At 52.7% G+C, this 16,317-nt stretch overlaps 7 protein-coding genes across 7 annotated transcripts; 2 read left to right on the top strand and 5 right to left on the bottom strand.

Annotated features, from left to right (window-relative positions):
* Positions 1–323: 323 nt before the first annotated feature.
* On the bottom strand, positions 324–2,103 carry MYCFIDRAFT_159224 (uncharacterized protein; the record flags this gene model as incomplete). Its single annotated transcript, XM_007923057.1, has 1 exon — positions 324–2,103. One exon carries the CDS (start codon positions 2,101–2,103, stop codon positions 661–663), a length of 1,443 nt encoding a protein of 480 aa, XP_007921248.1. The 3' UTR covers positions 324–660.
* Positions 2,104–2,375: 272 nt separating this feature from the next.
* On the top strand, positions 2,376–3,094 carry MYCFIDRAFT_48247 (uncharacterized protein; the record flags this gene model as incomplete). The annotated part of the gene is made up of 3 exons (XM_007921835.1): positions 2,376–2,660; positions 2,736–2,814; positions 2,867–3,094. 3 exons carry the CDS (start codon positions 2,376–2,378, stop codon positions 2,890–2,892), a joined length of 390 nt encoding a protein of 129 aa, XP_007920026.1. The 3' UTR covers positions 2,893–3,094.
* Positions 3,095–3,178: 84 nt separating this feature from the next.
* MYCFIDRAFT_192300 (uncharacterized protein) lies at positions 3,179–7,030 on the bottom strand (the record flags this gene model as incomplete). Its single annotated transcript, XM_007923058.1, has 1 exon — positions 3,179–7,030. One exon carries the CDS (start codon positions 7,028–7,030, stop codon positions 3,179–3,181), a length of 3,852 nt encoding a protein of 1,283 aa, XP_007921249.1.
* A 425-nt stretch (positions 7,031–7,455) lies between these two features.
* On the top strand, positions 7,456–8,782 carry MYCFIDRAFT_62645 (uncharacterized protein; the record flags this gene model as incomplete). Its single annotated transcript, XM_007922057.1, has 3 exons — positions 7,456–8,304; positions 8,372–8,689; positions 8,750–8,782. The coding sequence occupies 3 exons, from the start codon at positions 7,456–7,458 to the stop codon at positions 8,780–8,782; spliced, it is 1,200 nt and encodes a 399-aa protein (XP_007920248.1).
* Positions 8,768–11,019, bottom strand: MYCFIDRAFT_85932 (uncharacterized protein; the record flags this gene model as incomplete). The annotated part of the gene is made up of 4 exons (XM_007922442.1): positions 8,768–9,521; positions 9,706–10,616; positions 10,669–10,778; positions 10,855–11,019. 4 exons carry the CDS (start codon positions 11,017–11,019, stop codon positions 8,995–8,997), a joined length of 1,713 nt encoding a protein of 570 aa, XP_007920633.1. The 3' UTR covers positions 8,768–8,994.
* Positions 11,020–12,752: 1,733 nt separating this feature from the next.
* Positions 12,753–13,822, bottom strand: MYCFIDRAFT_26489 (uncharacterized protein; the record flags this gene model as incomplete). The annotated part of the gene is made up of 3 exons (XM_007921567.1): positions 12,753–13,216; positions 13,278–13,516; positions 13,599–13,822. 3 exons carry the CDS (start codon positions 13,820–13,822, stop codon positions 12,753–12,755), a joined length of 927 nt encoding a protein of 308 aa, XP_007919758.1.
* Positions 13,823–14,099: 277 nt separating this feature from the next.
* Positions 14,100–15,648, bottom strand: MYCFIDRAFT_209685 (uncharacterized protein). The gene has a single exon (XM_007923059.1). It carries the CDS (start codon positions 15,529–15,531, stop codon positions 14,353–14,355), a length of 1,179 nt encoding a protein of 392 aa, XP_007921250.1. The 5' UTR covers positions 15,532–15,648; the 3' UTR covers positions 14,100–14,352.
* Positions 15,649–16,317: the final 669 nt, after the last annotated feature.

Raw genomic sequence — 16,317 nt, forward strand, 5'->3', positions numbered from 1 at the left:
GTCTCGTGTCGCTAAGGCACCCGTCCTCCTGGTGGCACGCTGCCGACTGGAGGAGGTGCTCGCCGCTCGCCGCTCGCCGCCGTACCTAGGCTTGGCTTGACTCTGACACTCTCCAAGCGACGCGACCAGCACCGTCCGCACTTCTTCACGACACTCGCGCCAAAGCAGCCGAGGCACCCCTCCCTCGTCCAATGCCAGCCGAGCGTGGCTGACGCTGACGCTGACGCACTGCAACCCGGCACACATCTTTCCGACACATGCATAACAATCTTCCCGACACACACCCCAAATAATCTTTCCGACACAAAGGCATCAAGGTATTTATGAAAACACTTATTGATCAGCAACCATGGCTGTACGAGCCTAGCCTATTACCACTATTACAACCTCTGTGAGTCTACAGAAGTTCTCCTGCCTGCCTGCCTGCCTGCCTGCCTGCCTGCCTGCCCATCGACCATGCTGATATCCTATCTCTCAGATGAGCCTAGGAAGTATCTTGACGCCCCGATCTCCTTGCAGCTCGTAGGACGAAAAAGTCATCGAGGCGCTCGAGATGATACTAGGCGTCGTCCATCGGCCGGAAGAGACTATTACGGCCAAACTGAAGTGAAAATCAGGTGACCAACATGCGCTTCTCCTCCCATCCACGTACAATGCCGATCACTGTCCGTTCAAAACACTTGCACTTTTCGCAGCTGAATCACGTTGGCTGTCGGCAACGAGGAATGCCAACTCAAGCGCCTGCTTCTCGTTCAGCCGCGGATCACAGTAGGTGGTGTACGCTTGACTCAGATCCTTATCATCAAGACCAGTACTGCCGCCGGTACATTCCGTGACTGCATCAGCAGTGAGCTCGAGATGTACTCCGCCCAGGTACGTGCCGCATTGCTTGTGTATACGAATAGCTGCTGAAAGCTCGTCGAAGATATCTTGGAATGATCTCGTTTTGATGCCTTCTTCCGTTGAACGAGTGTTGCCGTGCATCGGATCGCACTGCCACACCACGATATGTCCAGTTTGTCGCACTGCCTCGATGTGTTTCGGTAGCAATTGTGTGACTTTGTCCTTGCCATATCGGTGAATCAGAGTCACTTTGCCAATCTCATGATTTGGATTGACCAGGTCGAGGAGCTTGCCAAGATCTGCTGGATTTGTTGTTGGGCCCACCTTGATGCCAATGGGATTCTCGATTCCACGAGCATACTCGATGTGAGCGTGATCAACTTGTCTCGTTCGGTCACCAATCCAAATGAAGTGTGCACTGGTGTTGTAGTAGCCAGCATTGCTCGAAGAAGGCGCATTGGTGTTTGTTGAGTTCTCAGGACTCTCACGATTTTGCGGATGTTTTAGGTAGCGGGTAAGACCCTCTTCATAGGCGAGTAGTAAGGCCTCGTGGCTGGAGAAGAGGTCGACACTGCTTAATTGGCTTGCGGTGTCTGCTCCGATGGTGTGCATGAAGCGCAAGCTCTCGCAAATACTCTCCACAATTCCCGTGTATTTGGAAAGCAAAGCTTGATCCTTCACATAACCAAGACCCCAATCCATCGGATTGTGCAGGTCCGCGATCCCAGAAGCAAGTTGGGCCCGCACGTAATTGAGAGTCGCAGCAGAGTGGAAGTATGCCTGCACCAGTCGATCAGGATCGATCTTGCGGCTATCAGGGGGGTAACCATTCAGGATGTCACCGCGATAGCTTGGTATCTCCTGTCCATTGAACATTTCTGTGGGTTTACTCCGCGGCTTAGCATATTGTCCTGCCATTCTTGCTATGCGCACCACAGGCCGGTTTCCACCCCAGATGAGAACGAGCGACATCTGGAGGAGAAGCTTGATCTTGGAATCGATTGAGTCGCCATGGCAGTACTCGAATAGTTCAGCACAGTCACCGCCTTGAAGCAAGAATGCTCTGCCCAGCGCCACGTTTTTCAGGGATCTGCGTAATTTCCAGATTTCAGTTGGTGTGACGATTGGAGGAACATGCTTGAGTTTTGTGAGTGCTGCTTCGACGGCATTGGCGTCTTCATACTTGACGGCTTGGGCAATTGGTTTTGATCTCCAGCTGTCCGGAGACCAGTCTGTCGTTTTAGATGCATTGGCAGCCATGCTTGGGCCTGACCGCACAAAGAGGCGAGAGCGTGCTTTGCATGAAGGTGGAAACTTGCTATCGATTTGGAGGACGAATTATGGACTCAACAGTTTCGATACAGTAGAGATAGGAGTCTGCGACGGTGCTTGTCGTTCGGTCAGTGGTTGGCATGTGTGATCCCAGCTTGCGGCTCAAACGCGAACAAGGATCACCGAAAGCTTATTGTCAAAGCGAAAGAAGCCCAAATATAGACTACCAAGCGACTGACCTACAGAACGACTGAGCAAGAATGGCCGAAGAACCGCAGCCTTCAAACGTCCAGGAAGGAGCCGACGCGCCTGACGTTCTCCCAGCAAGCAAAGAAGATCGCAAAGCCGCCCAAGCCCTGTCCTCGCTCGACGCCAAGGTCAACGACGATGCTGTAGCAAAGAAAGAGGTGGACTTGAAAGCGCTGGGCGACGCACTGAAGAATTTGGATGCACAGAACACGCAGAAATCGCCTGCCGCCGTCAAGAAGGAGGAGGCGCCGAAGAAGCCTTTGACAAAGGTTGCTGCAGAAGATGTAGCACTGCTGGTACGTTGTGGTTGATGCTCTCTCCTCGCGAGATCGAAGACACATTGGCTGAACATGGGTGGATATGCCACATAGGTTGAGCATCTTGATCTCTCCAAAGCAAAAGCCACCGACTTATTAAGAGCGCACGATGCAGACGCCATCAAGGCTATGAGTACGTTATCGCCTTTGTGACGACGCTTGCCATATGGGCTGATGTACGATAGACGCCTGGGTGACATCTTCTGCATAATCACGCCAAAGGACTGAAGTATGCAGAGATCCAGTACAAATACGGCGAAAAGCAGCTGTCATGCCTGGGCCCTCGCCAGACGCTGCGAAATATGGACAAGAGACAAGCAATTTTGAATTTAAGCAGACTGCTTACATTCTACGCTATCGACAATGACTGTACTACGAGATACGAACGACACGCCCGACAAAGTTCACCAAGCAGCTAGACTTACCATTCCTAACAGTCTCCAGTATTCACCACAGTGTCGAGCCTGCCATGTACTCCAACCCGATTCGCTCCACAATCAAAATTCCATATTCGTAAATGTCAGACGTCGGGCTTGATCTCTTGCGTTCAGATCGAGCTTCCGGATGCGATTCATTGGCGCTGTCTGCTGTACAAGTTTCTCGGGTGCCGAAATGTACGCAGGAGTCGCTGGTGAAGAACATGCTTCACTGTCGCCGCTATTCTCCTTGTCCGCCGGATCGACCTTCGGCGTCACATGATGCTCGTCTGAAGGGATATCGAAGGTCTTTGACGATAATCGACCAATCGAGACGCGGCCAATGCTGCTCTTTCGATCGCGCACGATGTTGCCACCGTTGTTGAGAAGACTCATAGGTTCCATACTCTTGCGACGGCGCTTTGCAACTCGAGGAGCATCGTCGACATCTATAGCATAGGCTTCGTCTGTCTCGGTCATGCGCACCCCGTTGATATCGCAATCATTCACCCAACGACTGTTGACACAAAAGATCTCCTTGGCAGAGCCGCTATTAGCAACCTGCTTGTTATGGATAACAAGTGACTGCAATAGCTTGGGATGACCGTCCTTGAAGACAACATGCGTGACACGGTCACTGAATGTCTTAGTCGTCTTAGCTCCAAGGCGCTGCAATAGCTGCGAGAATGGACCAGTCGCGCATCCTCCGTCGCTAGTGTAGACGTCAACGAGAGCAACAACACCCTTCAGCGGAGCTCCAGGGTGAGGCGTCATTGGGATCTGAGCAGGTGTCTCAGCTGGAGCTTTCAGTGGCGACTTGATCGGCGTTCGGGACCCGTTTGAAGTCAAGGCCAATTTGCGAAGAGAAGTCGCCTTCTGTGCCGTTGCAGGACGCCTTGTTGAGCGACGCTCGGGTGTAGCAAATCGAGTCGCTGGCATCGCAGTCTTCGCATGCTCTTCGTATGATCGCTTAGCTGGCAGTCCTGGAAAGCGTTCGACGGGCTGTGGCGTGGTTGCAGCGACAGCTTCTGGAGTCTGCGTCCTCAGCGCGGGCGAGACTATTGTAGAGATCCTTCTGGGTGTCATTCTCACATTTGATGAATCGTCAACATTCTCATACGTCTCGCGCGAAGGAATGCCCGGATACCTTTCGGCGACAGCTGGTTCATTATTCGTTGGACTTGCCGGTGTATGCGAATCTCCAGTCGAATTCTCAAGCAGCTCCTCGTAGGTCAGAGCGGTTCCCAATGCAGGCATTCGCTCCTTGGCGGCAGATGGTCTGCTTGCGAACGTCTGTGATTTCCTATCGGAGGATTGCATTTCGTCAAACCATGCTTCAACAACTGGACTCTCAGCAGCGTTGGGTGTCGATGATTGGGGTTCAGCCGGCCCCATAGGTTCGCGAGTAGACGAAAAAGTAGGCAACGCGTAATGCGGAGTTGCAGCGTCTTGAAGATCAATGGAGGTGACGTCTGAAGCGCGAGCGTCGTTGACCAGAACTGGAGTCGCCGGGATCGTAGGCTGTGTTGGCTGGTGGTCTTCAAGAACAAGAGTCTCGTCGCCAGCGACGGCTTGTTCCTCCTCCGGATAGTCTTCAGCGGTGGACAACTTGATAGGAGACGGTCTGACGCTAGGCGCAAGATCAGGTTGCTCCAGCAACAGACTCATTTCACCATCAACGGCGACCTCTTCTTGATCGTCAACGTGTTCAACGGTCGTCAACTTGACTGGAGAACGTTTAGCGCTGGCGGGGCTCTCGTGGCGATCCAGCATAAGAGTAACGTCGCCATCGACAAGCATTTCGTCCTCGTCCACATGCTCAATGGTTGTGAGCCTGACTGGAGATCGCTTGACAGTACGAGGCGTTGCAGGTGCTGCGCAGACCATCGTGACGTCCCCATCTATCATCCACTGGGAATCCTCTCCATCTTCCACAGTGGCTCGTGCCGCCGTCGAATTCTCGCCGTCTGCTTGAGCCTCCGCCTCTGGCCTTCGCCGGGAGTCTGCGAGAGACGTTATGTCAACGAACTCGCTGAGGCGTACCGTGGACTCGCGTTGCGCCTGCTGTGAATTTCCAAACTTGAATGGTGAGGAGGAATCATCTTGCAAGTCATCCGAAACGGCATGGTCAGACTGTGCAAGAGAAGGTGAGTCTGATGTGACTAGGTCCCTGGTCGGACTGACGTTGGCGTCAAAGCTGAAGGGAATCGTGACATCGTCACGGATGTTCTCCCAGACCAGCGTCTCTGGTTGTGGGGTCGCAGGTGGAGCCTGGTCATCATCCAGTGAAACATCGAAGTCGTCTCCGTCGTCCTCTGAGTGCAGATCTGGGCGGTTAACGATTACACTCTCAAAACTATCGTAAGAAGTGTCTTGGGCTGGGCTCGCATCATCCTCGGCGCCTTCGTGCGTGACAATGGTCTCATCAGGGTCCTCTTCTATAAGAGGTGTGTGCTCGTCCGCGTCAGCTTGGGGCCGCTGTTCTTGACCAAGTTCGATAGCGCTTTCATCGCGAATGGTCTCTGTCTGAGTCTCAATCACCTCGGTGAGCATGTCATCTGTGCTCTCAATCTCAGTTATCCTGTTCTCAGGATCCACGAGGAGGCTGAGGTCGGGATCCATGTCATGCTGAGACTCGGATGCTTCGTCCTGGGCCTCACTGTTTTCCGCTTCACTGTACCGTGGAATCGGGGTGCTCTGGTCTGAGAGCGACGTGCTGTCAGAAGACTCATCAACATCCATGTGATCATCTGCAGCTTGCCCCAGTGGCTGCAAACGTGGAAACACCATTGCTCGAGACTGTGCTCTCGCAACAGTCATAGGCTTTCCATTGGAGAGTGGGACTGCGGGCTTGCAGTATGGCTTCTGTGTCTGAGGCGTCCCTTGCTGCGTGCCGAGCACAGCGAATCTCCTCACGGGAGTTTTCATAGGAACATCGATGTCAGGTAGGGCGACTTCCTTGGCCGATGCGTACTTCAGTGGTTCCCGTGGACTGACCCGCCTCATAGGGGATTTTGGACCGGAAAGTTCGTCTTGTGATGACTGTTCAGATTCATCATCATCATGGTCCTCGAGCGATTGCTGTGTGGTATGCATATCGTGGTCATGTTCATCGTGTGTCTCCTGCAGTGATTCAGCCGGTGTGGCCGGCCTCGTTGATATTGGCGTGTCATTGTCGATGACCATGGGCGAAGCTGCTCGCTTCACTGCATTCTTCCCTCTCGTTCCGGACGGCTTCTTTGGAGCGACTTCAATGTCACTTCCTTCTACCTCAGCCGGGGCCGCAAATTCGGGAATGACTGCATTCTCGTCCGAGACATTCCGCCGCCTGCCTGGAGGCCTGCCTCTCTTCGCGGCCTTCGCAGCGGGAGCCTTGGCGGTGGCAGTACTGCCCTTCACTACTGAGGTCTTCGCGCTTCGGGCCGGTGCTTTCGAGACTTGTGTAATCTTCTTCGGTGAGAGCGGCGCTGCCTTGTCTTTGGCGGCCGTGGCACGAGTGGCACGCGTAACTGTTGACTGGGTCGTTGGCTTCAATTCTGGCTTCTTCGTCTCCAGATTCTGTTCTGCCACCTCCTCTGCCGCTTTTCCCCTCGTAGTCCTCGTTGCAGCTTTCGCAGGCTTTGATGGCGCCTTGGAAGCTGCGCTCTTGGTGGTCGCGGGCTTCACTGGCTCTTCGGATTTCTTCGCACGTGTTGTGACTTTGCGCGTCGTCTTGGTGGGAGCAGGAGCTTCTTCTTGTAGCTCGTCTGGCTCATCGTCGTCGACAACCTCTGGCTCGGGTTCTGTCTTCTTCGAGCGCGTTGCCTTGGCCTTTGCGGCGGTGGATGTTGCGGGCGCGGCTTTCGCCGTCACTTTGCGCACAGGCTTCTTGCGCAGCATTGTGCTGGCGTCGTCTGGCGCGCTGGTACGAGTGCCTCCCCTTGTTGATACCATGTTTGCGTATGGATGTGTGTGTTGCTTGAATCTCGGCGAGCGGCGAGCGCTGGTGCTCCATTTGAGCAGGCGCGTCGTGTCGTTGTTGGATAACATCGGGTTGCTAGGAGCAACTGCCGGCCGCCGGGCTGGACGTCATTCACTTTCTGTGATGCACGCCTCATACGTGCTCCATGATTCCGATCTCGCGCGGAGAAAGCATCGCAAGGCGACTCTTCCCTAATGCTCTCCTAGCCGCAGCTAGATAAGTATATGCTTTGGTTCCTTGGTAACAATGTATCTTGTGCACATGTCATTGATATTACTCCTTTCTCTTGGTCGTCCGGGCTATATCACCTCATCTCTACGCCGGTTTCTTCGCACTTTGTAGACGTTTATCAAGCCGCCGAAAAGCAAGAGGTTGCAATATACAATAACAGACAGGTATGGCGGCACAGGGAGGCGACCATGATCTCAACTGTCTCACAATCGAGGAGCTTGAGCGTCATGCGCACGACTTGATGGACAAGCAGACCCGAGATTATTACAACGAAGGTGCGGATTCTGGGTCGACTTTACGAGAGAACACTACAGCATACAACAAATACCGCATTCGTCCCCGAGTTCTTCGAGATGTATCTCAGATCGATACCAGCGTCAATATCTTCGGTCATCGTAACTCGCTCCCGCTTGGTGTAGCGCCGACAGCCATGCAGTGTATGGCCCACTCGGATGGAGAGACAGGTACAGCAAAGGCATGCAAGAACTACAAACTTGTCATGGGTCTATCCTCATTCTCAACGAAGAGTTTGGAAGAGGTGGCAGAGGCTAGCGCAGGAAACCCAAACGTTCTGCAACTGTACTTGTTTGAAGAGAAAGAGCACAGCAAGAAGCTCATTCAGCGGGCAAAAGCGGCCGGCTTCAAGGCGGTCTTCCTGACCGTTGACACACCAATTCTCGGACGCCGTAATCTTGAGCTGAGAAATCAATTCAAGCTTCCACCTCATTTGAAGGTGGCCAATTTTGCAATGGAAGAACGAATGGAAGAGAAAGGTCGTCCGTCTCTGGAAAGACGGCCGTCGCAGGCTGGATATCAGGACAAGGAAGGCAAATGGGTCTCTCCTGTGGGGCCTGTTACATTCCATAGCCATGCCCCGAATCCGACTCTGACTTGGGAGGACGATATCAATTGGCTCAAGGAACAATGCCAGCCAGAGATGCAGGTATGGGTCAAGGGTATTGCGACGTCGGAGGATGCCATACTAGCACTTCATCATGGGGTTGACGGGATAGTGGTAAGCGCAGCAAATGACATATTCCTGGACACATCTATGTTCGTGGTTAACCTTGTCTTGAAACCAGGTTAGCAACCATGGAGGTCGACAACTCAATGGCGCCTTGGCAACCATCGACGCACTTCCGGAAATCGCCGAAGCTGTTAGAGGTAAGATTCCCATCCACGTTGATGGTGGCATAAGACACGGAACAGACGTGTTCAAGGCGCTTGCACTTGGCGCAGACTTTGTTTGGATTGGTCGACCAGTGCTATGGGGCCTGGCATATAAGGGCCAGAAGGGCGTTGAACTTGCTCTGAAGCTTTTTAGCGATGAGATAAAGCTGTGTATGGCACTTGCTGGGACCACGAAAGTCGATCAAATTAGCAAGGAGTATCTTGTCAAGGTGAGTAAGAGTGTGCAGACAAGATTCCGATCGCAATGCACAGCACTAACATTCGTCCAGATGGATGGCAGTGGCTTTGTTTCCAGACTCTAGATTTCTGTGATGATATGTAAAATATCTATCTGTATATACCAGTTCTTCAAATAGCCAATCCCGATTAGACTAATACCCATTGTTGTAGCTGCTGTTTATCCATCTAGGTGTTCACCAATCATGGTTTGGTCGCCCTATCTTTAGTCTTCCGAGTTGTATTGATAGGTGCTGCTGGAATATTTGATGGATTTGTGATCACTGCACGTCCGCTCTCAAAGTCGCAGTGGCCCTCGCATTTCCGTCCAGATCCCGGCGAAGACCTTTGCGATCCAACCGCGTGCTTCAGAAAGACCTCCTGCCCTCCGCACTGCTGCGATGCCAATAGCCGAAAAGACAGTAATCGTGCCCAAAGCATTCCTGACAGCCTTCCAACCACCGATGGCTAGCTGCTTCTTCTGCAAGCCCTTGCCCTCCCTATACTGGTACTCAAAGTCTCTGGCAGGGATAAAGATGCTTCTTAACCAGAACATGAACTGGTACTGAGGGTACATTGCGATATTGAGGTTGGTCTTGGGGTCCAGCGCCCAGCTTGTGCAGCCGGATGACCAGACCAGCGCCTTCAGCTTTTCCTGCATCCAGTTGCTGTCTCGAAGCGTAGCAGGCAATTTGACGTCAACGGAGGTTACTGCTGATGATGCTCTTGACGAGCTTAAGATTGGTTCAATCAGTCTCAATACGTAGTTGATCTGACATTCGACGGTGTATATGACACTGAGATGTCCGGTCACCGTGTTCGGGCCTGCAGGTAAAATCAGAAAGCTGAGACGAAGACTGTAGGTTGCACCATTTCAGCGGCAGCTCACCCATCTAGAGATAAAGATTAGACATGTCAGCATATATCTTGAGAGACGAGGAGCGTTCGACAACCAGATGAGGTGCTTGGCGCAGGTTTTGTGAAATGATAGGAGACCGTATGATGACACTTACCATCACAAAGAAATTTTTGAATCCTGGAACAGATGTGCCTAGATAAGCCTGGGCAGCCCCATCGTGCTGCTTGTTCCAGTACTCATTGAGGCTCACGCCATTTTCTCCAATAATCTCCATTGGGTATAGCATACGATAGACCTCGAATCCAGTAGCAAGAATGATCGCTTCTGCTTCCACATGTCGTCCACTTTGCGTGACCACACCATGCTCATTGATACTCTCGACGGGATCATCGTATACTAGCTCGACGTTTTCGCGATGAAGACAAGCCAGATAATCAGTATCCATAACCTTTCGTTTGCACCCGATCTCATGCTTGGGAATCAGAGCGTCCCAATAACGCTTTGGGGCCATGGCTTTAACGTACTGCTCGTTCTCTGTTTTCAGACGCTGTCGAATGCTTCGCCCAGCCTCGATGTCAAATCCAGCAAAGTCCTTTTCCATTTCGGCGTAAAGTGTGAATCTATAGAGCCGCATGGCGAGAGGCATGTAACGCATTAGTGCTTTGAATGGACTGCTGTAGATTGGATTCGGCCGTTCCGCCAGGTAGTGTGCTTGTCTGGCGAATTGAGTCAGGCTGCCCGCAGTCTCTGCCATCACGGGAACGAATTGCGTCGCGCTGCAGCCATTCCCAAGCACGACCACTTTCTTCCCACTCCAGTCGAGCGTGTGGTCCCATTGAGCGGAGTGGAAAAGAGGACCTTTGAAACTTTCGGCGCCGTTTATTTCGCACTTCTTGGGGATACTCAAGGATCCCACTCCGGACACTAGAATCCGACAGCGGCGAATCGATGTCGTCTGCGTGGAATGGTCCATGATTGTGACCTCCCAGAGCTGAGCTTTCTCACACCATCGCGCTGTCTGGACTGCCGTGTTGAAGGAGATGTGAGGGATAAGGTTGTAACTAAGCATGGATCAGCTCATGATCGATGAGGACATGAGAAGTTGAGATGGACTGTTCTGCCACATTGCGAAAATACGCTTGAATCTCGGGGCGAAGGGAGAACTTTCGAGTCCAGTCCGGATTGAGCGCGAACGAGTAGGAGTAGAAATGGGAGGCAACGTCCTGCAGAGCGACAAGTCGAAGGTCAGCAATTATCTGGGGCATGGATGGGCTCGCTCTCTCGATGTTGCTCTCTTACGCAGCCACAGCCCGGATAAGTGTTGACAAGCCATGTTCCGCCCACATCTTTCTCTCTTTCCACAATCTCCAAATCGCGGCAGTTGTACTGTCGAATCAATTGTACTGCCAAACCCAGACCGCTCATGCCCGCGCCAACCACCAAGACCTGCGTGTCAACTGACATGATGAAAGTGAAGAGGAGTTGCTCGCGTTGAAGCGGAGCGGGAAAAGAAGGGCGTACGCATGTGATACTTATGTGCGGTAGTAGCCGACTACGGGTTCTTGATGCCTGCCTGTCGCATGATGGGGAGGGAATAATGGAGAAGTGTGGATGGTCGCTTTCGCTGGACCTGCCTTGCGTGCATCGCTCGGGCATTTGGGGAGGTGCGGCGACGGCCGATATTTCAATAGAATGCCTATTACCAGCTGCCGCTCGCAATTATCTCAATCCCAGCCCCTTCGGCCCACAGAACGCATCAAGTCTTCGACATGGCTCCCAATAGCAAAAAGGATGTAACCCAATATCGCCAGGAAATCGAACAGCTCACCGCCGCCGGCGAAAGCTGCGAAAACATCGCTGCTCTGCTTCGTTCGAAAGGTCTGGAGATTTCCTCCAAGACTGTCAGTCGATATCGAGTCAACTGGGGCCTGAGACAAAGAGCAGAGCCGACGACGAAAGGTCGGACGTGTATGTCTTCTTCCATTCCAACGCCTCGTGTGCTCGAAGTCTCCTGAAGAGAAGCAGCACTACCGACTCTCCCTTCCCTGATGCCTGTTGCCTCATGTAGTTACAGCCTGCTCAGAGGATTGCTCGGTTCGCAGGCAGCAGGCGTCACTGTAACCAGCCTCAAAGAATTCTGCTGACAGCCTTACTTCACAGATCCTGATCGGAAGAGGCCTTCTGGTTTGCCCAGCACCGGAGGCCCCTCCAAGTCTCAAGCTCAAGATGCGCGCAAGGCAGAGATCACCTTACGTACCCAGCGTGGCGAGACTGCCGAGCAGATTGCTGCTGCTTTTGAGGCACAAGGATATCATTTGAATAAAGGTGCTTCAACAATCTGGAGGCTCCAGACACTCTGGGTAAGTATGAGGGATGCATGGTACCTGTCTACATCGGACTCGTGATGACTTTTCGGAAAAGCTAATCGGCGAAATACATCCAGGGACTGGTGCCATACGACAATGCTAGAGCAAGAGGAAAGAATTCCAAAGCACAACTGGCGAAACAGGCGGCTGCTGCTGCTGAAGGAGCGCCGAAGAGGAAGCAGCGCCGCACCAAGGAAAATGTTGCGCCGTCCAATTCGTCCACGACACTCCACTACCCAAGCGAATGTGCTTTTGGACCGCAAAAGCGCAGCATTGTCCCGCGACCTGACACCACCGAAAACCAGCTCAATGAGCCCGACTTGGCTGCAGTGACCATGATGGATACCTTCTCACAGACGGACATGAACGCTGACACGCCTGCGGTGAACTTGGCTGCTGAAATCATGTCTGCAGAAATGGTACGTTCAAACTTGGTATGAGCTGACGCGGGATCCAATGCTGACGCCATTCTCACTTTCAGCTCGTTGATCTTGCGACAAGCACTTTGACTGCGGCCAATATGGTGAAGGACCTTTACCTGGCACAACAACAGCAGCGTCCGTTACCGGGCAATTCGGATGTTCCCACTGTTGAAGATATTGCTGCAGCAAAAAGGAAGGTGCGAGAGGCTGCAGCAGTGATGCACGATCTTGCCATGCCAAATATCGTCGAGGGCGCCATGACATGAAGGGTTCGACATATCATCAGACTTGCAAACGCTTTCAACAGACTGCACCGGCACGAAGGCCTTAGTGGAAAGCACCTAAAACATCGGGGTTCTCTAGTCAAGAGAGGCGCGAACCCCAAAGCCTTGGCCCAGTTCCTTGCAAGCTACACACAATACGATGGATCGTAACCAGCTTCCGTATACTGGGTCCAAAGAGACTCAAAAGCAGCGACAACACTTTCTGGCAGTACACCACCCTCGCAGGCTGCCAGATTCTCCTCCATCTGTTCCACGCTACTGGCTCCTAGGATCACGCCGTCTTCAGGGCCTAAAGCTGAATGATGCATCATAAACCTGAGCGTGGCCTCTTTAAGGGCGAGGTTCTGCTTTTCGCAGGCCTCGGTGAGCATATCATGCAGCTTTAGGGTTGTTTCGTTGACAAACATATCTTTGACGAACTTCATCTGGTCATAGCGACCTCCTGCCGGAGGGTTCCGATGCTGCTCGGTTGTTCTCGAGAAGAATCCGGCTGCCAGCGGAGAATATGCATAGAAGGAGATGCCAAGCTTCCTGAGGACTGGGAAAAGCTGTTTCTCTCCAGTTCGACTTAGCGGGTTATATCCTCCTTCTGGACAGGCATCAGCATGCGTTCTTGGACGGGTTTAGACTTCTCGATGCGTGCTTCTTACGGTATACAGTCGGCAGGACCCAGCCATTATTCTTGCAGACATCATAGCACTCTTCGACTTCCGAGTTGCGAAAGTTGGAGATACCAAATCGTTCAATCTTGCCTTGCTGATGAAGGTCATTGATTGCTCTGCATGATTCCTCGAGCGATGTCTGTCGATCAGGGCCATGGAAGTAATACAGTGGGATTCTCTTCATCTTGAGAGCCGCGAGAGAAGCATTGGCATTTTCGATGACTTTGCTACAAAGACGGAGGGTGTACGCGATCAGCTATTTTCTCATACGTGTCGCACGCATGCCTTCAACCCGACAGACAGACTTACTCATACGTCAAGGAGCCGGGAGAGAAGCCAGGAGCTTTCGTCGCGATATCGAAGTCCTTCTGCGCTTCCGGAATCTCACCCAGAAGCTCTTCACTCTTGCCACCATTGTACACACGTGCCGTATCAAGCTCCTTAACGTTGTGCTTTCGTAGAAGTTCCAGAAAAGGTCTGAGCTGCTCCGGCGTGGCCAGCTTCTGAGAGCCTCCTTGGACGCTGCTGCCCATAAGACCAGCCACGATCTTGACCTTTGCCATGCTTGATTCCTGTCCTGTCTCTCTCATCATCAGCAAGTACGGAACCAAACGTTGCATGCATTCTTATATCTTTGGGTATGGCGCAACCTTAATCCGACTTTAGCTTCGATCTTGGTCAGCTTGCTTGCGTCAAGACCGATTCTATTCTAGATTAGCTCACGATGCACACGTCATGCTCCAAGTGCTAGCAGACCGGTGGCATGCGTAGTTTGCTTTTTGAACTGAAAGGTGGTGGTGGATCTGGGGACTGAGCTGAATCTCTTGGCTAGGTAGCCAACAGTAGTATCACATCCATGGTCAGAAGTTGGCCACAAATTGACAACCAGGCTAAACAAACTTCTTGCGAAAAAGCAGCGCTCCGATTCAAATCATTTGTCGACCATCAACCCGTCATTTCTTCCAATCTTAGATACGCCGCTTGACACCGTCCGTGGAGTGTAGAGGTCCTGTCCACCCAATAGGCCACTCCTGTACCGTCTCTGTCGTATTGTTTGTGCATTTTAATGAGCTGGTGCTCGGCCATTATTGATATACGCATTGGCAAGTTGAGTCAAGATAGGCTTCGCTATGGGCGCCGCTTTCTCCCAACCTTTTTTGCCCTTCTCGAGCATGTCGTCAAAATCGGCGCCGTTTTTCTTGCCTCGTCTGCCCTTATCTCGTCGCGGTCGGTCGTAATCGTCGTCGTAGTCGTCTCCATATCGATCATGCCTCCGCCCGGAATCCCGGCGAGGATCTCCTCGTCGCTCGCCATATCGATCACGTCTGGCATCACGACCATCAGTCCTGTAGCCCCGTTCGTGATAATCGTCTCGCTTCGCTCGAGATGGTCTCTCTGTGCCGTATCCATCGTCATAGCGGTGTCGATCTCTATCGTCTCGTCGCCGTCGAGGAGCGGCTTCGTAGTCATCGCTGTCATCTCCGTGAGCTGGTCGACGGGTGTGACGAGAGCTCTTGGGCGGGGGAAGGTCATCGTACGGATCCTTCACCGGCTTCTTGCGACGAGGGAGCTCGTCTTCGTATGGGTCACGATCTCTTCCTTTCGAGCGACGTGGTGGCTCTGGGTCATCCAAGTCGTCCCGACGACGATGACTTTTGCGGGGAATAGCTTCTGGTTCTTCGTCCAGTGGACTTCTCGGACTTCTGGCGGGCTTCCTTGGAGCTGGATCAACATCGTCATAAGGACTTCTTCCTCCCTTTCGAGACGGCTTCTCTGCCCCTCCATTGTATGGACTTCTCCCGTGCCGATGACGCCGGTCAGGTTCTGGAGCTAGAGTCGCGCCGTCACCATAGCCGTTGGCTGCCTCAGTACCTGGCACAGGAATCGCTCCTGGAGGCAATCTATCCTCTCGAGCCTTCCTGCGAGTTTTCTCTGGTTTAGCATACTCGTCTCTGTCTTCGCCAATTGGCGGTGGGGGAATTTCGGGCTCCTCCGAAACCTTCTCCTTGGGCGAGCGGCGCTCATCTGTGTGTCGACGACTATGTCTGGGTATGTAGTCGTCCTCGTCGCTTGCGTCGTAGGTGTCTTTTCGTCGTCGACTACTAGTCTTTGGTTCGTCGTACGGATCGCGCGACTTTCGAGCAGGTGGTCGGTAGATATCATCATCGTAATCGTCGTAATCGCGGGCAGGCCGCCTGTCCCGACGGCGGTCTCTCGAGCTGTCGTCTGGATAGCCAGGCATAGCGCTCAAAAATCCAGAATGGCGGCGTACAGTGCTGATGTTTGAGATCTCTGTTATTGTCCTTGCCGTGTATTCCAAAAAGGACTGTCAGGACTGCTAGTCAGTGTCGAAGGCAGAAGCACTGTCTTGCGAGTAATAAGATGGAGTCGAGAGCCGTCGGTCAACTCTGTTTCATACTCGCTCAGCGAGATCAACGTCACCCTGCATCCGGCACCGCTTTGCGCTCGGTGAACTCGGGCCTTTTCCCTCGGTTGGAAAGTCGAGGATTGCGGCCAAGCGCGATTGGGACCACGTAGAAACGCTTCAGTCGAAAAGCAGAGCTGGCACAAATACGGCCGCCCCGCAAGTGTAGCAGGATTGGAGAAGAAACAGGTAGATCAGTTGTGTGATGCTTATCGTTGCTAGTAGCCATGATGAAACCATGTGCCTTTCTGATACGCCGCATGACATTTATCTCGAGTACAATCGTCGCATCATAAATGCGGTGACACCTCTGAAGCGTCACCTCAACTCTCACCAATAGACTCCTCGCCTTCTTCAACATATGCTTGCAGGCTGTGCAGCCGGCGTCGTGTCGTCAATTCCTGCATTCACTGGTGTTTAGAAACCGGCTTGTGATCTTCGGAACTTCTTGAAAGATCGACAACAGAGCTCAATCGTCTGGGAGGAAGTGGAAGTGGAGCAGGGAGTGGAGGCCGCGAAGAAAAGTCTTCCAAAGGGAGACGTCGCTTAGACGAAGATGGCTGTAAACCGGATGGGGACTTGGAAGGAGTGCCCTCTTCGGCC

This window comes from Pseudocercospora fijiensis (assembly GCF_000340215.1).
Source record: "Pseudocercospora fijiensis CIRAD86 unplaced genomic scaffold MYCFIscaffold_1, whole genome shotgun sequence".
Taxonomy (NCBI): domain Eukaryota; kingdom Fungi; phylum Ascomycota; class Dothideomycetes; order Mycosphaerellales; family Mycosphaerellaceae; genus Pseudocercospora; species Pseudocercospora fijiensis.